This window comes from Lactuca sativa, chromosome 3 (assembly GCF_002870075.4).
Source record: "Lactuca sativa cultivar Salinas chromosome 3, Lsat_Salinas_v11, whole genome shotgun sequence".
Taxonomy (NCBI): Eukaryota; Viridiplantae; Streptophyta; class Magnoliopsida; order Asterales; family Asteraceae; genus Lactuca; species Lactuca sativa.
This window is the reverse complement of record NC_056625.2, coordinates 300,516,285-300,540,729: the sequence shown is the minus strand read 5'-3', so window position 1 is coordinate 300,540,729 and position 24,445 is coordinate 300,516,285. Positions and strand designations below refer to the sequence as shown.

Genomic DNA, 24,445 nt, shown 5'->3' with positions numbered 1-24,445 from the left:
GGAATTGCATCAATTCACTTTTGCCTAAAGTAAATAAGATTGGGAATTTTGTAAAAACATTTAGTTACTTTATACTTCATTATACTTTTAATGGAAAGGGTTTGCCCTATCCTACCTGTTCGGCTAACGACCCTCCACCAATCAAGGAAGCGGTGGGTGAGAGTGGACACCCATTAAACGGCCATTTTATAGGCCATAACCTTATATCCCCTTATAGATCGGCTTCGTGAATGAGGCCTACTAACGGTAAGACTAGCATTTTAGTTATACATATATAATATTAGACTTTTAATGTTATACATAGTATAAGGGTGTATTTTACACTTTTAAAATACTAAGTGATTTAAATTTTATAAATTACACTTAAAATATAAACCTTATCATTATGGATTTATTAACTCTCTTTTAATCATACACTTAATTAATTTAATAAAACCATAAGGGTGTAATTTGAACTTTTTCAAAATTAGGGTTTTAGAATTTAACATTTTTCAAAATTAAACTTTTAATCAACCAATTTAAATTCCAAAACTTGAGGGCAGGTTTTGAAACTTTTCAAAACAATTAGGTTTTAATCTCACTTTAAAATTTTCGAAATTTAAGACTATTTAAATTAAAATTTTAAATATTAAAACTCTTGATTTAATAATTATCTTGAATTAGACTATTATTAAATCATAAGGGATTATCTAAATCATAAGGCTAATTACCATTTATACATTTAACATATCCTAATCCCTTAAATATCTCTATAGATATCGAAAATAAAGTTAAGATAATCCAAAATCTTTAATTACCATATATAACAATTAAAGGATAATTACAAGATATGGGATAATCCAAATCCCTAAAATTTAGGATCTTATCTTGGGGAGGAGGCCAATTTCGAAAATCAAGGGATTAAGACAAACCCTAGATTTCGAAATTTAAAGGTTTAAGGAAAGGGTTTGAAAATCTTATTCAAACTTTTGCAAATTAGGGTTTGCAAACCCTAATCTCAAAAATCCTAGCCTCCTAGGGTTTATTGGCAATAAACCCTAATATGTCAAGTTCATACAATTGAATAATACTAATTGAAAACAAGTTAACCAAAGGCTCTGATACCACTGATGGGTTTTGTACAAACAATCCTATGTGTGCATGCAACCCTAGAATTGGATCTATGTTTTCACTATTAGATACACAACATTATGAACACTTGAAGAACCCTAAAAGGCTTCTAGGAATTTCGAAATCCACAAGGAAAGATGAAATACATACCTCTTGTTGTTATATTGTAATAACAACTTAAATCTTGAATCTTCTTGTCTTTGAAAGCAAGTACCACAAATGTAGTACCTCTAATGGCTCACAAACACCAAGAGCAAATGGAGAGCTAATAAAGAGAAAGAAAAGGTATATAATTTCGTCCCTAGGAACCCTTGGGAAGGCATGGATGAATTCATGACCCTTAGGGGTCTTTATATAGGTGTAGAGATTAGGGTTTCAGTCCTTATCCTTATCTAGTTGCTTGCCCACCAAGTAACAATAAGATAAGCCTTGAAAACCCTTATCCTTATCCTTTGGACGATTTCAAGGATACATATCCTTTAGATTTCGTCCACCCATATTCTAGGATAATCCTTACCCTACTTTGCAACTATCATATAATCACAATTCAGCCCCTCTAGTTTAATTAATTACACTTGATCACAAAATTAATTCATAATTAATTATTGACCAATATTAATTAAACAAATAGGATTTCTCCTTTAATATATTATTCCTATAACATATTAATAAATCATAATAACCTCTTTCTCTATTATTTATCAAGTCAAGTTGCTTTCGTGAAGGCAACCCAAAAGGACCATGCACAATCGGGTCAAGTACTTACCAAATATGGTTACAGGCTTAGACACTAATCCAACAGAACAATCTTCAAATGTTGAATGATAATGAATTTAATGATTTGTTGGCTTTGATTCGGAAATTGATGATCAATAACGTGTTTGTAGAAGCTTTGAATGTGTTTGGAACCCTCAAAAACTGTGGAAAATCGCAGGGAAGAAGTCCTAAGTCAATTAGGGTTTAATCTCCCTTAAATAGGTGCTAAAAAACTGATTTTCGGAGCTGTTTTCCGCGTCGACGTCCTAGTAGGCGTCCTAGACGTCAGGTAGTACGTCTAGGCGTCCATCAGGGCGTTTTACATGCCTTCTGGCGTCCTTGATTTGCACTTGAAAATGGCCTAAAACGGTTAGGCGTCCTAGGGGGCGTCTTAGACGCATTCTAGGACGTCTCTCATCTTTGTTGCCCCTATTTGGTGATGAAAACAGTAGAACCAGTAAAAACGCAAAACATGAAAGTTGTAGTAAATTGTGTCTAGTTTCCAGAACTTCTTGATTCATTTCAATTGGAGCTCTAGACCTTGATATATGATCAAAACATTGAAGAGTGGTCAAATTTCTCATCACCATTTTTCTTCATTCCTTTAGCAATTCGTCTCCCACGCTTGTTAGCTTCATTTTGCTCATTTTTCTTGCGGGTTCCGCCCACTTTAGCAATAAGTATTTACCTGCATATAAAGTTCAACAACTTATCAAAGTAGTGCCATTCTTGGGCAATCACATATCAATTCAACATATTTAGTACAATTTATTATGTTATAAATATAGACCGATCAAACCTCCCCAACTTTATTCCAAACTCGTCCCGAGGTTGGCCTAAAATAATCAGCGTAGGCTTACTCCCTAATCCTAAGAAAAACTCAATGGAATCACGAATTCCGTACATTTCATCAAAATATTTTCAATAAGCACAATATATTGATTTTGGGGATTATTAGTTGGTTATCCGAACTTTTAAACAAAATACATGTTATGCTTATTTTACTTTATTGTTTGAAACCCTCCACTTTTTGAACCCTTTCCAATAATCAACCTCATGAGTAATCAGTTGAACTCACTGCCAAAGCCCCGTTTTCAAGGTTCACTAACATAGTTAGCGCGGCCAGTAACACTTAATAAACCAACCCATACACTCCTGCTATCGAGGGGTCACATATTGTTTCACACAATGTCTTCAACTTGAACTTTTCTTCATATTTATCTTGATTGTGCATTCTTCAAGTTCTTTGATGGCTTCATCGGATTTGATCATCTTTGTATTTGACTTGAGCTTGAATATATATATATATATATATATATATATATATATATATTATATATACTTGGAAGTTCTTCAATGTCTTATAATGCTTTTTGGTGGTGTGAAAACAATAATAGTCCCCTCCCAACCCCAAAGGCGCAGGAGTAAGTAAGACCAAGCACTCAGAGCGTGATGGCACATATTGTTCGGTTGGGTCATCAATTGAAAGATCGTAGGCTCGAGCCAAAAAACTTCATTTTTCAAACACTTGGGTATTTCACATAACAAATTTTAAATAAATATAAGTATTTCCGAACTGGCTGAGCAACCCACAAAATCAATATTAATTAGATGTTATGACTTGATGTACGAAACTCTTATCATTTCCATCTTGATGAGTTACATTCAAGATATAGAGAAGCTACTAATTCATCACATATTTCATGGTGACCAGCTCAGGAAAATAAGATAATAAAAAAATTAAGATAACATTCATTTATCCCAAAATGATTACCTAATAAAAATCATCAAAACTAATAAAAATAATACAAATAAGGAGGAGGACACACCTGATGGTACCGGTGGTAGAATAGGTTTTGGTTCTTGAAAAGCTTCACTAACTTGAGGCATTTTCATAATGTTCTGTTATGCCCGAACGAAAACCGAAAAAAATTATGATTTTTTTTTAAAATTTTTCACTTTTTCTTCAATCTTCAGTTTTCTTATTGTGTACACCCCTCCCCAACTTTGATTCTTGCATCGTCCTCGATGCATCCAAAGACAAATTCCTAAAATAATAATAAAAAAAAACTACAATAACACAAATCAAATCAAATAAAAATAAACTACACTAACTAGCCATCAATTTCGCTGGGGTCCACGATTGCACTTGGCACGTGCAACAAGCCTTTTAAACCCCTAGGTTACCCCTAGTGGACGAGTGAAGTCTCGTGATGGTTTGAAGTAAACTTACCCACAAAGTTCCAAAATTTTCCAAGTTTAACGTCATTAGCGGGACAGGTTACCTCGACCGATGTCTATGGAGGATCATATGTTAGTTGACTTCCTTGAAAGCCAACCATGAGGTTGCTCACCTTACTTTGAGGAACCGGATCATGTGGCAAACCTTTTTTGGCCTTGTGCAAATCAACTATTTTGCATTTAATCATTCCATGATGATGCTTAAACCTTGTTTTGCAGAGCCATGCATCTTTCCATCTAGTAAACTTCTTTAATCGATGCTTGATATCATGTAACACTTTCATTTTTGATTTGTGGGCATGTGTTGCATCATGTTTTTTGTTCCACAACTTTCTTTCCATGTGTTGAATCCCACTATTATCCAATGATTTTGATCTGTTACATGAGAAAATTTTCTCCAAATCGAGGGTGGTGTCGGAGAGCATATTTGCGGTATGCTCATAGACATAATCATGAATAGTATTGATTACACACAAATCACCACTGATTGGAGAATCACTAGTAGGTCCAAACACAAGACATCTCACCTTATGGTTTCTAAATAGCATATCAATTGCACCTTCCTGACAACCAATTTGAGCATAGATGGTTTCCAATAAGGGACAGTCAATGATTAAATTTGTTTGTTTGTATTTGGAATTTATTTTAGAATCGGTTAGAACAAAAAGTTGTGGTTCGGATTTTTTCAATATTATTGGGTAAGGGATGGTATTATCCTCCACAAACCCCTCCCCAACTTTGGACTCTTCCAACTCATGAAAATCTTCATTATACTTATCCAATTCAATTTCAACTTCTTTGATTTTAGAAATACTCTCAATATCCTGATCATTTAAAGATACATAAACCTCCACCACAAGCTCTAGTTCGGGTGGTGTAAGTTTATGCACTTTGTTATCAAATAATTTATCACTACATGGAAAAGTTACCTCATTCACCAGCGTAGTGTTTGAAAGATTGTCTGAAGGTTGTTGATTTAGTTGCTCAGCTATATGTTCTAATTGTTTTTCAATAACTGAAATTGACTTGGAGTTGTCTTCTTGTTTGTTGAAGGTTTCATTCAATATGTCCAACATTTGATCCAACTTTTTGCTAAATGAAGATTAATCTGATTCATGGTCCTCCAGAAAACAAGGTGATTCATGGTGTTGGCTTTGAGTTGAATCGTCAGTCCACCAATAATAATCGTCATATAGATCATCACATGTATCATAATTATATGACTCGTAGTAGAGATCATTAGAATACTAATAATGGTCCGAATTTTCTCTCTCCCACCACATATCTTTATTCATGTAAGTATATTCTTTCACTCACCACCGTCCCTACAAAAAAAGAGTGAAGATTCTGAACAAAAAATAAAACAAAACAAAAAATAAAAAAATGTAATGACTGCTTCAACACAATAGTTTAAGCGCACAATCTGCCCGACAACGGCGCCAAATTTTGATCGAGGTTGTTGTCTCGGTCAAAAATAAACCTCACACACACTAGATAGCTAGGGTAAGTAAGGGTCAAATCCACGAGGAGGTTGTGGTCAAAATTTGTGTTAAAATAGTTAATGAAAAAATACTAGCAATTGTCACGAAAGTATTTAAACTAAAAGTTGATGAAAAAGCTAAAAACTTGGTAATGCAAGAACTACTAAAACAAACTACTATCAAAGAGGAAAAAAACAAGATACTTCCGATTCAGTTGTTTAAATGGTTGGACTTACACGTTTTTCTTCTCTTAAATTCCAATTTTATTACCTAGACATAATTAAGGTTGATTAACTTGCAACCAATAATTTTGAGCACACAATATGTTATCCCAACTAGTTGTCTTACTCCCTATGTCTAATTGGATTAGGAACAACTAGTGGTTTGGCGATAATGTGTCTTACGATTACCTACTACAATGTTGAATATATAATACTACAAATTCAGAATAATGTATGTGGGTTCAACTGATCATCTTAGTTCCTAGACTATTTGAATTCAGAATGATTAGTGAATTAACAATACACTATCTTAGGTGCAATATCACAATAAGAAAACCCAACTCCAATTACTATAAGTAAAAATCATAAGTTTAAGAACGAAACAATAACTGAAATTGACTAGAATAAAAGTAATAATCAAAACGTGTTCATCCTAACATCCTACAACGTTCCCGGAAGTAACCTTGGTGGTTTAGCCTTCCATATGATTAACAAAATACACAACTTCAATATAAACAATGGAACTAATGCTAAAACTCACAAACCAAATTGGAATCATAAAATCAATGAAGTCTAATGATCAATCAAATATGGAACGATGAAACCTTGGGGATGAAGTAATCAAATATGGAGCTTGATGGAATTGATGTAGATTCGTTGGTTGAACAATCTTCAAACGTTGAATGATAATGAATTTGATGATTTCTTGGCTTTGATTCGGAAATTGATGATCCAAAACGTGTTTGGAGATGCTTTGAATGTGTTTGGAACCCTCAAAAACTGTGGAAAATCGCAGGGAAGAAGTCCTAAGTCAATTAGGGTTTAATCTCCCTTAAATAGGTGCTAAAAAACTGATTTTCGGAGCTATTTTCCGCGTCGGTGTCCTAGTAGGCATCTTAGACGTCAGGTAGGACGTCTGGGCGTCCTTCAGGTCATTTTACATGCCTTCTGTCGTCCTTGATTTGCACTTGAAAATGGCCTAAAATGGTTAGGCGTCCTAGGAGGCGTCTTAAACGCGTTCTAGGACGTCTCTCATCTTTGTTGGCCCTTTTTGGTGAAGAAAATAGTAGAACCAGTAAAAACGCAAAACATGATAGTTGTTGTAAATTTTGTCTAGTTTCCAGAACTTCGTCATTCATTTCAATTGGAGTTCTAGACCTTGAGATATGATCAAAACATTGAAGAGTGGTCAAATTTCTCAACACCATTTTTCTTCATTCCTTTAGCAATTCGTCTCCCACGCTTGTTAGCTTCATTTTGCTCATTTTTCTTGCGGGTTCCGCCCACTTTAGCAATAAGTATTTACCTGCATATAAAGTTCAACAACTTATCAAAGTAGTGCCATTCTTGGGCAATCACACATCAATTCAACATATTTAGTACAATTTATTATGTTATAAATATAGACCGATCAGTATGACCTTTTTCCCCTCGGGTAAAGTGCTGGTGCAGAAGGTGTTAGCAACATCCACTAACCGCCGCCTGCTCACTGTCGGGTCCTTCGCCCTGTGATATTCCGTAGCTCCACATGCACGAAACTCCCTGAAGGTCAATAAACGTGTGACAACCCAAACTTATTGCCGTTACATAATTCCGTCTTCACTAACGGAATTCGTCGTTATATATTATTTTACGTAATATTTGGAGTCGTCAATAAATAAATATCTATTTATTTATATTTCTTGATATTATCATAAGTAATTATAACTTGTAAGTGTTAACCCCGTTTAACTAAATAGAGTTATATTACTTTTCAACCACTTCACCTGGGTAAAAAGTTTTAACCCCGTTAAACTTTAGCATCGGGTAGTCGTGTACCGGGTGCAATACCCGAGGCATATAAAATGGGAGTGAACACCACTTGAACACTCTTTACCACCCTTTCACTCTCTCTCACTACTTTCTCTATCTAGACTCGATTCCGACCTCGAAAACCGCGAATTCCGGCCTCCTAACGTAAGGATTTCTTCCCTATCTTATTCAAAACGTATTCCATTTCATTTTGAGGCCAAAAATCATAAGATTTAGTGGAATAAAGGGAGTTTACGGCCTAGGAAGCCCCTTAGGCCCTAAACACCCCAAAACTTGGCCAATGTCCCGTTTTTACTTCTTATAGGCTTGTACAATAATTAAGGGGTATACCTAGATAAGTTTGGACTTGAAAACTTAGGATTTTAGAGCCTAATAAGGATTTTACGGCCCAAACCTATGCTTAGGCCGTAAACACCCAATTTCCTTGGTAAAAAGTCCCAAAAACTCATCTAAGGCCTTCTAGAATTTAGTTATAAATTAAGGGGATGCTTAGGGCCATTAAACAATCCATTTTGGGGAATAAAATGGATTTTACGGCCCAAGCCTAAGCTAGGACCGTAAACTCCCCAAAATACAACCAAATAAAGGTTTTAACCCTCCAAATTGGTCCTAGGCATTTACTAGAAAATTGGGGAATTGAAATAAGGCCTTAACTTGCACTTTTGGAGGAGGACATGAGTTTACGGCCAAGCCTAGGGGCTTACGGCCGTAAACTCCCAAGGAGTGGCCTTTGGTCCGTAAACTCCAAGGGATTAAACTCTTGGACTCCCCCGTAAACCCCTCTTGGCCTTGTACTACTCCCGGGAACCCCTTCTAAGCCCTAAGACCCCGAATCAATGCTAGAATGCCTAAATACTTTAATGAAAAGCATAAAATGATTAATTTCTTGTAAAATACATATTTCATATGACATTAGGGTCTTAAAAGGTGCACAAGTCTTTATTTGGTACAAAACGCTCAACCGACACTTTCACCCGATTTACCCGATTCACCCAATTTTCGCGATTTCAGGTGAGTTCATACCCCTTTAATGAACCTTTCAAATGTTTTATATGTTTTAGGGGGGGATACAAGTCAATTATTCATGTTTATGGAAATTAATCACATGTGATTCACTATCCGTAGTTCAAATCACATGTGATTTACCACTATGTTTTATAAAAAGGATTTTCGTTTTCAAAACTATTTTGGATAAATAAACAATTTTCTAAATGTTCCCTTTTGACAAGATTTTTATTAAATAAATTCCTTATAAAATGTAACCACACCAATATATTTATATAAGTAATACTTGAAGGACTTAGGACCGATAGCTTGCCTTATTTCCTGTTCTTGTTTGATTATGGGCTTAGGGTAGTTGTTATCCGTCCGACTGTCGTTGATTTCTTAGTTATATATCATATATATTAGTGTTGGATACGAGTATTTTCATTTCATTTGATGTTTAAACCACTAAACTGACAAGAATCATACACACTAAGTTAACTATAATAGGTATAGTTAAGGCCACTATTACTCGCTATAGTTACTACTCTACACACTATAATACACTCTATTATGATACTATACACTACTAAGAGAACACAATACGAGTTATACAAAAGACTACTACAATATAATACAAGAGAAAGCACTAATCAAGAGATAACACACTAACCCACTACGAGATACTCTATTCGCTACGCACTACGCCCATAGTCTTCTGACAGGAAGACGACGCTATATGTATAGATCTATACGGGGCAGACGCTATTACATCCCGACTGTTAACTTCAGTCCGAGCCGCACAGGTCTAGGGATGCCACTACTTCACTACACTGTGCATGACCAGGAAGGTCATGGGGTCCTCTAATTCTCACACTATCGGTAACATACAAGAAATACACTATAACGACACTAAAATACTAAACTAAAAGTTAAGTTAATATCCCGAAGTAATCAAGAATCTAACACTAAAGGAAGTTGCACCACTATTATTGACTTCAGGCATAAACTATCATATTGCATTACTTATCGGAGATTTAATATTATACTTTTACAATAAATGGATTTCAAAGATGAAAATTTCATGTTTCTTAAAGGTTTTCATTCACAATGTATTTCTGGAAAATATAGGATTTTCTAGGTTTTTCTACTACTTAAGAATGTAAATTGTAGCTTTTCATACTATTGGTTCTAATGCTTTTTATACAAAATCTCACACTAAACTCTTATGAACTCACCAGCTTTATGCTGATATTCGTTTTCAAAATAACTTGTATCCTCAGGTCAAAGATAGACAGGTACAGGTGCAACATTTTGGAGAAGGTGGAGCATACAAGATCCATCTCTTATTTTTGTATTATTTTTGGTGTTTGCTAAACATTACAAAACACACTTGTAATTAAACTCACTATGTAATGCAATGGTTGTATGTTTCTTGTTTTTACTATTATGCAATTGTGATGATATTGTACATGACGTCCTCCACCCCGAAACGTATTCTGCTGTTATCAGTTTTGGGGTGTGACAAAACGCGCCCCAACCAAGGCCACCATCTTAGAATGAAAGGCACTGGGTCATTCATCCAAAATCTCCATAATGCCTTCCTTGACCGTACCGAAGATCATAGGGGTCCGCTCAAGAATGCAACAGGTAATCTAAGACGAGATGAACTCCCTAGTATGATCATCTAGCTGCCCGACTCCATAACCTGATCCCGAGCCCTCTCCAGCACCAGAACTGCCAATAGTTCTGCCCCGCAATGTCACCATACTAAAAATAAACCATATAAACCATCAGAATACGCATCAAAATATATCAAGGGATCACAACTATACAAGCTTCCTGGTTTCATCGCGACCCTCCTTGACTTGAGTACGGATCCCCTGCTTCCAATAGTACGGGCCCATACTACCTTCCACATCTATCCGTACTTTTCTCAAGGATTGCCTTGAATTTTCCAAGTCACCTTATATCCATACAATTAACCCTCGTCAATATAAGGATCCCAACACTAGATCTCATCTTAGGTTTTCCTAGGGCAAACTTCACACCACTCTCCGCCATCAGCTGCACAAGGAATTCTCGCTAACTTCCTCTAACTAGCTCACGAATACAATTATAAATTACTAAAACCAAATAATTCTCATACAAAAGTTGTGCAATAGCGTTAAAACCTAACCTTCTAAAATTATTTAGTTCCTATAATATGTAACTTGGCATATTCGCTTACCACTTAGTTGAAACTAGTTAGAACTCCTGGAAAGCACAAAGCAAGCAACATTCAGGTATACACAGCAGGTACGCACCACATACTCGCTTTAGGGCTTGTACGCTAAGCGTACCTTCTTGTATGTAACACCCATAGATCCGGGCTAGTCAATTTAGAGACGATAAGCAACAAAAATGACTTTTTGATGGAAGATTATTTAGAAGGATTAATCTTAACCAGGTTGTAGTATATGTCACAAGGTTTCCGTGCATATAAAGAACACCAAAATCCGAGTTATAACGAAGAAGTTATGACCTGTCGAAGTTTCGCGACAGGACCGACACGACCCAGCGCGACCCAGCGCGACGTAAATAGTGAATTTAAGGTAGATAGATATCTATCCTTAGTGATCTAAATGAGAGTCGAAGATGTCTTCGATAGTAGTCCAACGATAAAAAGACAGACGAAAATGGAGTTTAGATGAAGGAGTTATGAATTTCGAACGGAGTTTTCCTGTCCTGGCCTACTAAAGATAATATATAAGTAATATATTTATTATATATTAAAAATAAAGTCAAAATTAGCCAATGGAGTCTAAACGAGAGTTGTATATCATAATCTCACCTACGCGTCGATATAAAGAACGTCGAAAACGGAGTTCGTATGCGAAAGTTATGAATTTCTGAAGTTCGGGGCGCGAAACCCCAAAACTGTCAGATACCACGACGTGGCAAGTCTTCTGACACCTCCGGGAGTCCCCCAGATGCAACTTGCGATGACGCATGCAGTGAAGCTCAAGCCCACGATGTGGAAAAAGGTGCCACGACGTGGCAAGGGCAGATTTTGCCCTATAAATAGATTTGAAGGGCCAGCCGTTTAGGGTTGCTATTTTCTCTTCTCTCTCCCGTTTTACCTCGATTTACGTGCAAATAAGTACCCCCGAAGCCCCGGTATCAACCCTGAGACCCGAAGCAAGTCCCAAAGCCCGAAGTTCCCAAGAAGAAAAGAGTTTCCGAGCCGAAGCTCTGCCCGCGAGAAGCCCGGTGTGCGAAGTGATCCCGGTTTCACCGAAGAATACTACTCTTAGAGTTGTAGTGTTGTCCGAGCATCGTCTAACCAAGTGAGTGTGTGGTTACTTTCTTGTAACGCATAAATACGAAGTATTTTATACGAAATACGTGTTATGTGTATGTTTTGTTGTTATATGTGTGAATGTATATTCACTTTCTTCTACCGCATAGATATGAAGTATTTGCTATGAAGTACGTGCTAGGTGTTTATACATTGTTTGTTTACTTGAGATAGATGTTGAAATAATGTTTTATACATGTTTTAAAAGATTTAAACTGTATATGTGTTTGCATCTACAAATATGTTGGGTAGAACATGGGTAGATGAAATAGTTGATGTGAGACGAAATAATAAGTATTTTTGAACTCAATGTGTTCATTAGGTATTTTTGAACTCTATGTGTTCACTTGGTGTTTGAACTCAATGTGTTCATTAGGTATTTTTGAACTCTATGTGTTCACTTGGTGTTTGAACTTAATGTGTTCATTAGGTATTTTTGAACTCTATGTTTTCACTTGGTGTTTGAACTCAATGTGTTCATTAGGTATTTCCGAACTCTATGTGTTTACTTGGTATTTTTGGACTCAATGTGTTCATTAAGTATTTTTGAACTAGATGTGTTCACTTGGTGTTGTTGAACTGAGTGTGTTCACTAAGTGTTTTAGAACTAAGTATTCACCAGATGTTTTGAATTAGTTGTTCACTAGGAGTGTTAGAACTAGGTGTTTGTTAAGTATGTTGAACTAAGTGTTTACCAGTCGTAATTTGTGGACCTTGGCAGTGGTGGACTTTGTGTCAATTCCTTAGGTCAATCCTTAGGAATAAATGGATAAAGGATAGTTGATTCTTAGGGTAAATCCTTAAGAAATAAAGGAGATAATGGGAATGAGTATTTGGGTTGATTGTTTGATAACTGAATATAATAAATGTATTATTGTGGGTTGAAAACCCTATATGCTCATCAGGCTCCCAAGTCTGAACCACTCAGTTTTCTTTGCATTACAGGTAATGGCACAAGGGTATAAGTTGATGCACTTGACGATAGATTTTGGATTACAGATCAGTAGTTATAAATAACTGTTGTAAGGTCTATTTTATATTGTTTATGCTTTTGGTCTGTATCGGAACATGACATCCCGAGGTTTTATTATTTAATGAAAATACATTCTCTTTGAGAAATGTTTTGATAAATTTTATCATATTTTGTTATGGGAACAAATTCTGCAACTCTTTTAATCAAAAGGATTTACTCTGATTTTATAAAACAAAGCATAAACAAATCGGTCTTTTCTGGCCGTGAAATTGGGGATGTCACATTGTATGCTCAACGTACTCCTCCATTTGGCCAACTTGCATTTTCCAGATCTTAATCGATTAAGACTCGCTCCATAACTTAGATTTGGCATCCTTGAGGTGGTTTACCACGTAAAGTTGCCAACTTTATGTGCATGCATGGCTTAATGAAGCTCTTAAAGCTCAAAAGGATTTAATAGATGACTTAATGCATGCATGAGACCATAAATACCATAAAGTTTGCACCTTTAAGCTTAAGGAGCTATTCAAACATCCAGATCTACAAGATTTAACTTCTAAAAAAGACTTAACCCATCAAGACCAACCAAAAAGGGACAAAGAAACATAAAACTATAACATGTAGAGATCTAAACAAAGAGTAGCCAAGGTATGAACTTTATACCTCAAAAGTCACCAAAAAGATGGAGCTAAATCTGGATCTCTAAGCTCCCCCCCCCCCCCAAATGAACGAGTCTTCCAACTTCTTCTTTTATCACTTCAAGGAGCATAAACCACCAAAAATCAAGACCAAGGATCAAGAACACTGAAAGGTGCTATTAGGGTTCGAGATTAGGGTTTTAGGGCAATGGAGGCTGATAAAGAGGCGAACCCTAGGGACTTAAGGAGCTTATATAGGGTGTAACACCCCAAATTAAGGTTTCGTTAAAACGCATGTACGCCTTGCGTACGTGCCCGAAGATGCGATCCATCCTCGCATTAGTATGCTAAGCGTACACACATGGTACGCCCCACATACTAGCTTCTCAGCTAGTACGCTAAGCGTACCATGTAGTATGCCCCGCGTACTAACAATAAAGGCCAAAGGTGAAATAATTAAAATATGAAGGACCAAAAGGGAACATACCCATAACAAGCGCTACATGTTTTTGGGTGTTTTGGATTTCAAGAAATTCAAAATGACTATATATGAGTCACTGGGTGGACGACTATTTTTCCAGCTTGGTCGGAGTGTGATACAATATACTTGTTTTTCAATTAAATTACCAAAGTAATAGTCATTTATAAGAAAATGCTACTTAATGATTAGTTAATTTAGACTTTTTGTATAAGCCTTACATTCCCTATCAATATATATAATCCCCATTGGTTTTTAGGTGTTTTGGATTTCAATAAAATCAAAATGACTATATATGATAGTCACTGGGTTAACGACTATTTTTCAGAAGATAAATCTTGGTTTATAGCTATGCGAGCCCATATCCACAAACTCCTAGTGTGTATCAAGTATTGGGGTCCCAAACCCACTGATGTAATCCCCCTTGAGAGTTTCAAAATCACCCTTGAAAATGGCACATCATACCACAACAGTCTAACAATAAAGGGGACTGTGGGGTGCTTTTATGTTGGTTCATAGAGATGTGATTGGGGGAAATCATTTAGGATAAAGGGTTTAACCGAAACCTAGGCCATGTCATATCGCAAACGTTACGTGGAAATTTTTTGAGATACGACGATAATATAATTGTACATTTGAATCAGGGTCGGTCCATAGGTTTTTGTTGCCGTGGGCAAAGGGGATTAAGAATGCCATTAATACTTTACCGAAATTATATACAAAAAAAAATTATAAAACAAAACTAAAATATATTTTTTTTATTGAAAATACCCATATATATATATATATATATATATATATATATATATATATATATATATATATATATATATATATATATATATATATATATATATATATATAAACTATAAATCATAATAAAACTAGAATCTAAATATTAATTGTTTTTTACAACCTTGTTGCTATTCAATTGTCATAAAACTTAGCAATGCCTCGTCCATAGAAACGAAACGCAACCAACAAACAATTCATAGTTTGATACCTTTTGGAGGTCCATATTGAGATTGGCGTCTAAAAGATGGCGAAAATGGTTCATAATCACCCAATTCAATACCTTTTTTTGGAGGTCCACACAAACAAAAAATTGGAAACAATTTTCTAAATTGTTAATTGTGTGCCCTATTTTAAAAAAAAAGTGTGATAAATTATGGCGAACAAACTTTGTAATGGTTACGTGCTATATTGAAAGTAAATTAGTAATTTAGAATAAAACAAAAAGGCAGAGATATATGAACCACTTGTTAAAATGTCGTTACATTTCAGGAATGAAATTCCAATATCACAATAACCCAACATCAAACATTGATTGTTTAAAGTAAACATCAACATTCAACCATTGTTTAAACTAAACATCAACTAATACATTGATACCCTCTATAGTGATCGCACCCCTCAAATACCAAACTAGAATTCCAAACCAGAGAAGCTTACCCTATTTTAGCAAAACAATAATGATACTAAAAGCAATTAGTCAATAAACAATATTGAACTAAATTAACCAGATTCTAATTAACTAAAACAATATACTGCTGCATTCAAGGGTTTAACCCTTCAATCTAAAAAAGTTACAACAATCTTTCAATACTAATTTAGATTTCAAATATCTTTCGATCATTAAAGTTTCAACATTTGAAAAATAAAGTAATCTCAAATATTATCAACAATCTTATAAATAACGACAATCCATCAATACTTATGTTTAACAAAAATCTTTTAATACCTTAGCCTTTAAAAAAGGAAACTTATTTAGCAACAATTTTAAACTCACTCTTCAAAAATCAGAATTCAGAGCACATAATAAGAGTCTTAAGAGATTGTAATTCTTAGATCATAGGAGATGGATATGCAAAATTTGATTAATCATTGATAGAGAAGCAATCAAGTAAAAAGCAAACTATAAGAAACTTTTTGTTACCTCGGTACTTTGGCAGTCTTTAGTTCACGAATCATAAATAAATGTTTCATAATTCGTCTTCGTCTTTAAAAGAGGATCACAGGACTAAAAGAAGCTCCTCGATATAAGGTGCGACGTTGCGTTTACCTATACATTGAACCTGCTGCATGCGTCTTATCATTTAGTCGCTCAAATGAACGCTGGCGCCCTTGTAGCAGCTGGACTAGACTTATTTTGCCAACTAGATCATTAAATTTAGCCCAAATACAATATAAACCCATTTGAGACCTATAAATTTTGATGCCCCTTAACCTATTGCTGCCCCGGGGCCATGGGCCCAGCTCGCCCGCCCCTTGGGCCGGCCCTGATTTGAATATTGTAGTATCATTTAAAACATATTTAACTTTATGTAATTATTACGTTTACTATATTTAAAGGTGTCAAACAATGCAAATTTTTTTTGCAATATAGAGAAAACTACAATAAAGTCTCTTCATATTGTCCTTATAATCGTTTAGTCCTTATATATTTTTTTTATTCAATGAAGTCTCAAATACCGGTAATCGTATTCAATTTAACCCTTTGACCCGGTCAACAGGTCATCCAACTTTCAAAAATTATATTTTTGGCCCAGATTTTAAAATTTATTACAAATTTGGTCCAAATTTTAAACTTTTGGCCCCGATTTTAAATTTTGTTACAAATTTGGTCCAAACTTTACCCTTTTTGCCCAAATTTTAGAATTTTATTATGAATTCATCCTAACTTTAGTTTTTTTTACAACTTTTTTTCACAAAAAATTGTTTCTAATATGTTTTTTTCTTTATAAAATCATATTTATACAAAAAAACTATGTTCACATAAAAATCTTATATTTTTTATATAAAAACTTTTTGTATATGAAGTATCTAGTTATAAAAATAAATATTTATTAAGTATATAAATATATACAAATCAGTTTTTATAAAAAAAAATCTATATAAAAACGTATTTTACAAAAAAAACTGTATACAAACACCTATTTTATCTATATTTTTTTTATAGAATCGTGTTTGTTTACATTTTTTTTATATAAAAACTTGTTTGAATAATTTTTTATATAATACGTGTTTGTATATATTTTATAAAATGTATACAAAAACGATTTTATAAAATATATACAAACAGGTATTATATAAAAAATTATTTAAACACGTTTTTATAAAAAAAAATATAAACAAACACGATTTTACAATATATATATATATATATATATATATATATATATATATATATATATATATATATATATATATAAAGGTGATAGATGTTTGTATATATTTTTTTTGTAAAATACATTTTTGTATACATTTTTTTTATAAAAACGGATTTGTATATATTTATATACTTAATATATATATATATTTTTATAACTAGATACTTCATATATAAAAAAGTTTTTATATAAAAAATATAAGATTTTTATGTAAAAATAGTTTTTTTTTGTATAAATATGATTTTATAAAGAAAAAACATATTAGAAACAATTTTTTGTGAAAAAAAGTTGTAAAAAAAACTAAAGTTAAGATGAATTCATAATAAAATTCTAAAATTTGGACAAAAAGAGTAAAAGTTTGGATCAAATTTGTAACAAAATTTAAAATCTGGGCCAAAAGTATAAAATTTGAACCAAATTTGTAATAAAATTTGAACTCTGGGCCAAAAATGTAATTTTTGAAAGTTGGATGACCTGTTGGCCGGATCAAATGGTTAAATTGAATACGATTACCGGTATTTGGGACTTAATTGAATAAAAAAATATATATATGAACTAAATCGATTATAAGGCCAATATATAAAGAGTTTATTGCAGTTTTCCCTTGCAATATATGCAGTTTATAATTTAAAAACCATATAAAACCATAAATAAACAAAAAAATTAACTGTTAACATAAAAATGAACACGTCCGAAATACTACTCCGGAATCCTGTTTTGTTTCCAAGTTTTTTTTTTTTTTTTTTTTTTTTTTTTTTTTTTAAATTTAATAAAGGAAAGAGAAAGAAAATATTGATAGAAAGAAATGGAGGAGAAGATTTTTTTTTTTATTCCGTGTTCCCGAGTTCGAAGGAAATGAAAGAAAATAAAAATAAAATTTTAAGTTTTTATGTTCAGAGTTACAAGGGAAATAAAATAAACTTAAAGATTTTTCTTTCCTCACTTTCTTTCAAAAAATTTTCATTTTCCTCGTTTCTCTTTCAGACTTAGTACATGATTTTCCTTTGACATCCATCAATTTCTCTTCATTTTTCATCAATATCCCTCCTTAGTTAGAACTTAGGAATAAAATATATAAAAAATATTACTTATTTTTTTCTAAACTATTTATTTATATGTCAATTTCCAAAGTTTTAATCATAGTAAATTAGTTTTGATTTGTTAAATCGATGAGAATCATACGGTAGACTACCACGACCCGAATTCACGTGGAGTTCAGTGCCCCCAAATTACAAACAATAGCTTCTCTTTCACACTACCAGTTATGGCGCTAAAATCACACTGATGTAAGTAGGGTTTTCAGTTTTCTTAAAGACCTCCCCGCCATTTTCGAACAAAAAGCCATCTCATTCAATCCATCATGGCTAACATTGGAGATGATAACAACAATCTCCAGGTGACACCTTCAAACCCTAGCCCTAACCCTAAACCCGACAACAACAACATCACCCCCGTCGCCGATGGCGATTTGTCTGGTTCATCGCCGAGTCCTGTAGATTTTATACGATCAGTGGCTTCAAAACTCGCATCTCAGCCTTTACAGTACTCTGAACCTGATGTATGGGGGGTACTCACTGCCATCTCTGAAAAAGCCCGCCGTCGCCGTCAGGTTTTTAATTTTCTGTGAACTTGATTAATTGTTTTGACTTGATGTTTTCGCTTTGATTTCTCTGCTTAATCATGTTAGGAAATGCTCCATACTGAGAAACGTTTTGACTTCGAAACTGAGGTGAATTGTTTAAATTCTGTGAAATGCGACACCTATTTGCCAGTAGAGTAACAAGTTGTTGAGTTTGGTGCACTTTGCATATGGTTTTTTGATTAGATAAGTAGATTTGACACCAAATCTAACATGCATTTCGTTTTATGGGAACATTTTCTGTGATGAACTGATGATTATGGGCCAAAAGAATAAGAATGTTGAATTTTTAATAAATTCTTTATTAGTTTGTAATTTTGAACATTAAATAAGTGTTTAATTTTGTTTAGGCCATGATGTGTCAGTAATGGGTAGGAATATTGAATTTCTTTACCCAATTGAACTTGGTTGAAAGTTATTTTCTAGCAATTACATTTGATGAAAGTCTCCCTACCCTGATAATAATAGTATTGATGAACCAGGGACTAAATATGCTTTTGACTAGTGATGAGCATCTCATTGGCCGAATTGTAGCAGATAAACGGTTTGAGATTTTGTCAAATCAAATTAGTTCACGTCATTGCAAAATATATAGGAAGAAGGTTGCTACAGAAGATGCAGAAGGTCAATCCAAACTCTTAAATTGCGGCTTCTTGAAAGATACTAGGTTCTTTGCCTCTTTAAGTAACTGGAGCTTATTGCTTATATCAATGGTAAACTTTGGAGGATGAAATCTTTTTACACTTTTTTTTTAAACCTTCTACAGCACAAATGGGACATATCACAACTGGCAAAAGTTACATAAAAACAGTCCTGAGTGTAAACTAACTCATGGGGATATCATTTCATTTGCAGCACCTCCTCAACATGGTAAATTCTTTTGCTTTTTTTTTTGTCCTTTGACTCTTGATTCTCTGTTTGACTAAATACTTGTTTGTAAACTTGTAATAGCAGAACTTGCTTATGCATATGTGTTCCGAGAAGTTCTTAATCCCCCTACAGTGTCTGATAGCTCGCCTTTAAAAAGAAAAGCGGGTATATGCTTCTTTTGTGTCTTGTTCTATGATTCTTTAGGGCATCTTCTACCCAATACCAAATCCCATTTTTATACCAATTTGATGTAAAATTGCTCTAACCCAACATCATTTTGTACACCATTTTGGTGTTGGTGAATGGTGAAACACCAAATATGGTGTTATCTTGGTTGTTTACACCAAATTCGATCTTAAACTTTCTTTCGTACACTTTGGTCCTTCTCCTTCAACTTGGAAATTTATGTATTTTTATCTTTTGTACCTATAAACTTAATTATTTTATCTTTATGGTATAAAGATGAGCTTGGATCTGAAACCAAAAGGCAAAGAGGAATTGGTATTGGTGCTTCAGAAGGTCCCATTTCTCTTGATGATTTCAGAAGCCTTCAACGGTCAAACACGGTATTATTTTGTTTTTATTTTTTATTTTCAACTTCAGTTTTCATATATAAATTATGATTGATCAAATCGATCCTCTGTTATTATAATTTATACACAGGAATTAAGGAAGCAATTGGAAGATCAAGTTGCAACCATTGACCAATTGCGAAGTGAAAATCGTGCAGCCATTGACCTTCATGAAGTTGTATGTTCAACATATTCATTGGGCCTATATGAGTGTATTTTTTTTGGTAGTTTGTGTATTTGGGAAAAGGCTTTGACTTGTTTTTTTGTTTTTTAAATATTTTTTAGGAAAAGAAAAACTTGAAGGAGTCGATTTCAAATAGTTACCAAGATGAGCTCAAGGAGATGCGAAATGTAATTGAAGAAAAACAGAAGGAATTAAATGAAGTGAATAAAATAACTTCTGAACAAAAAAGTGCTATGGTGGATCTTAATGAAAGACTTAATGCGTCTATGCAGTCATGTACAGAAGCAAATGAAATAATGCGTAGGTGAGTAGTCAATTATACCCCTTGCTTTAGCACTCTCTTGAATTTATATCTACAAATAACATTTTTTTTATTTCTTTATCCATTTATTTTCATTTAGTTATTCAGTTATACATAACAAAAAACATGTTTGAGTGACTCCTTCCACACCCTTGTTTTTGGTAGAATCCCATTGATTATTACACAAACTTTGAAAATGCTACAAAGATTGAGAAATGACATTGAATATTTTTTTTAATCTTTCTCTTCAGCCAAAATGCAACCATATCTGAGCTCAAGATTCTTCTAGATGAAGAGAGGGATCAAAGAAAAGAGGATAGAGAAAAAGCTGATGCAAACTTAACAGCCTCAATACAAAGAGTTAAAGCAGAAGCCCAAGAGGAATTGAAACGCCTCTCAGATGCTTCTCTTAGACGTGAAAACGAGCAACAAGAAATTATAAATAAACTTCAGGTTTGCAAATGCTTTTCTTCATAACATAATAATTCCACAAAAATAAAATTCACCACCTTTTTCACCTTCAAATTTGCTTTATGAATGCTCCCCACCACAAAAAATCTTAAAAAGATAATCCTTTTTGCGTAATGACATCATCATTTTGCAAGATAATTATGAGTTCTTTTTTTTTCTCAATGCGCAAAAAAAGGTGGTTGATTTTGTTAAAATTCTTGTGATTACCCTTTTTGTATATATATAAAAATAAGTAAACATTAATGGTTTATGTTTTAAGGAATCGGAGAAAGAAAGGTGTTCATTGGTGGAGACTTTGAGATCCAAATTGGTAAAACTTTTACCTCCATTAATTGGTTTAGTTAAATTTCCAACACTATATTTTTCATCATTTCTTGATTTTTTTTCATACAACAGGAAGACACTAGGGAGAAATTAGTTGGCTCTGATAATAAGGTTCGCCAGCTGGAATCACAGCTTTCTCAAGAGCAAGTGGTTTCTTCTGTTGGTAGAAAAGTAAGAAAAATCTCTTGGAGTTTCTGTTAGATTGAGTTGACATGTTATTTTTAGTTTTTGTGTATAACTATAAAGTGGTTTATGATTATTATACATACGTTTTGTGAATTTGTATTTGCAGAAAATACAAGAACTTGAAAATGAAAGTAGCAGATTGAGAAAAGAACTTGAAAGCGAAAAGGTAAGGATGGGTGTACATTTTTCCCTCATACTTTGATAATAAAACTGGAACTTTGTGTTTCTACAAAATACCATTTATTTTAATGGTTAGAAAATAAAAAAGTAGAATGATGTAATAGAAAGTAGGATGGTATATATAATAATAAAATTAAAAGGTTGAACTGAGTCTGAGGTTTCTTGTTTGTGTTTAGCAGGCAGCTAGGGAAGAAGCCTGGGCTAAAGTTTCTGCCCTTGAACTTGAAATCAATTCTGCAATGCGCGACCTTGAATATGAAAAACGAAAATTAAAAGCCGCCCGTGAACGAATAATGCTTCGGTATATATAAATCCCAAACTTTTTCCTCTCCCACTCAAAAAGACGTAAATGCCCTCCTCATCAAAAATAGTCCTACAAAGCTTGTTTAGTCAGTCCATTCCTCACATATTTTTAAGCTATGTTTTGTCACATGGGATGGGATTGGAGTGGACTAGACAAGATTTCTAAGGCTTATTTTGATGATAAGGGCATTTACGTCTTTTCACAAACGAGAGATTAAGAGCAAGAGTCCCTTCCCATCATATAACGTTCCACCTTTTTTCAGCAAGACAAAATTGTAGTTTTTTGTCCCACCCAAAAAGGTGGGACAGGGACACGTTCTCTCTCGATTTCTTGTTTGTTTGTACAAAAGACATAAATGCCCTTTTTGAAAATGGCCCCAGAAAGCTAGTCTGGTTGAGTCTTGTCCAGTGTAACAGCCTTAAGGCTGTGTTTGCCACATGAGACAAAACCAGACAAGCTTTCTGAGGCCATTTTCAAGGACATTTACGTCTTTTTCACCAACAAGAAATCGAGAGATAACATATCCTTGTCTCACCTTTTTGGGTAGGACAAAAGTTACAATTTTGTCCCGTTGGCATAAGTTATAGTCCAAGTCAAATGAATGTAAAAGTAATATTGTTATGTACTGGGGGCATAATTGGAATTTCAGTTGTTCATATTATGTGGTTAGTTTTCAGGGAAACTCAACTCCGGGCTTTCTATTCAACAACAGAGGAAATCTCTTTATTATTCGCAAAGCAACAAGAACAGTTAAAATCAATGCAAAGAACACTAGAAGATGAAGAAAATTACGAAAACATATCACTAGATATTAACCCTAATATCAACAATCATACAAATTCTCTCCACCAAAACAAACAACCAATAAACTCCCACTGCAGTGGCGGCAGTAAGGCGGCAGACTCCACCACCTCCACCAAAAAACCCGACAACAATCACCCAGAAACATCAACCGATGAAGATGAAGCCAGCATGACCGAAAAACACGAATGCGGTGCCCGAAATCAAGAAACATGTGAAGAAACACAAGAAGCAGAATTCGGGCAGTCTGACCCACCGGTTACCAAGGGCGGTTTTGGATCCGATATTGATGGTTTTAACACCGCCCCTATAGGAACCGAAACTCAAGGACTCGATCAGAATATTGATTTGAATAAGTTAGTGGATGATACGATGGTGATCGATGATGAAACCGAGAGGGTTAAAATCGACAATTCACATTTACACCACCGTGTGGTGGTGGTGGAGGAGGATACGGAGGCCGGAGACACCATTAAAACCGGCGACCTTTTGGCTTCGGAGGTGGCCGGAAGTTGGGCGTGTAGTACTGCTCCTTCGTGTCATGGTGAGAATGAGTCTCCGGGAAGTGGCGGCGGCGGCGGCGGCGGTGGTGGTGGTTTGAATGATTCGGTTGTGGCGGAGAGTCAGACGGGAGTTGGGAGGAATCATGAACATGAGGCGATTACTAAGATGATTGGGATTGTTGCCCCTGAAATGAAGGGTGAATTTGGAGGTGTTATTGAGAGTGATAGTGAAAAAGCCGTTGTATCCAATTCAGATACGGAGGATTGCACTGAAGATGAAGGCAGTGAATCTGAGCCGTTGGATCATGATCAAAAAATGGTTGATAAAATGGACGGCGATGATAATGATGATGACGATGAGGCAACACAGCAAGGTTCAGGCTAAATTGCATCGAATGGATTCTTTTAAGGTAAGTTTAAATATGAACATTAATTTAAACCTAAAATGAAAAATAAAATAAAAATACATGTGGCTTATGTGTGGCGTGTAACAGATCTGATGAACTAACAGAAAAAAAAAAGCAAGGGAAGAGAAGTTCAGGGGGGCTTATTGTAGTTTTCTAGATTTTTAAATGCATACCCTTTGAAAATTGAGATATTCATTTTTATACCCTTGTTTTGTGTGATTAACTGATTATTCTTTGTATGCTTTGTAAATGTGAAAGGTAGGGACATTTGATTTTAGATGTATGATGTATCCCATTCATTTTTTTGTTGATTGCGTATGAAAATGTGTATGCTTAAATTAATAAAATTTGAATGACGTGTGCATTGAAAATGACCACATAAGTTGTTTTTTTGTTTTTGTAATTGACAAGTTAGATATGCATACGTCTATTCATTATCCCACCCGTTAATATCAATTCGTAGAATAATAATATGGTGGCTATTATTTATAGTTTAATT

At 34.3% G+C, this 24,445-nt stretch overlaps 1 protein-coding gene across 6 annotated transcripts; it reads left to right on the top strand.

The window, feature by feature from the left end:
* Positions 1 to 18,382: 18,382 nt before the first annotated feature.
* On the top strand, positions 18,383 to 24,223 carry LOC111919026 (uncharacterized). Of its 6 annotated transcripts, none has more exons than XM_023914643.2 (15): positions 18,383 to 18,813; positions 18,892 to 18,933; positions 19,326 to 19,510; positions 19,610 to 19,713; positions 19,798 to 19,878; positions 20,176 to 20,279; positions 20,377 to 20,463; positions 20,571 to 20,773; positions 21,022 to 21,223; positions 21,501 to 21,551; positions 21,638 to 21,736; positions 21,858 to 21,917; positions 22,108 to 22,232; positions 22,913 to 23,949; positions 24,034 to 24,223. In XM_023914643.2, the coding sequence occupies exons 1-14, from the start codon at positions 18,565 to 18,567 to the stop codon at positions 23,922 to 23,924; spliced, it is 2,604 nt and encodes an 867-aa protein (XP_023770411.1). In that variant the 5' UTR covers positions 18,383 to 18,564; the 3' UTR covers positions 23,925 to 23,949; positions 24,034 to 24,223. The 6 variants fall into 6 exon arrangements, with proteins under 6 accessions (XP_023770411.1, XP_023770410.1, XP_023770409.1 ...); XM_023914642.2 differs by having other exon boundaries at positions 19,795 to 19,878; positions 22,111 to 22,232; XM_023914641.2 differs by having other exon boundaries at positions 19,795 to 19,878.
* Positions 24,224 to 24,445: the final 222 nt, after the last annotated feature.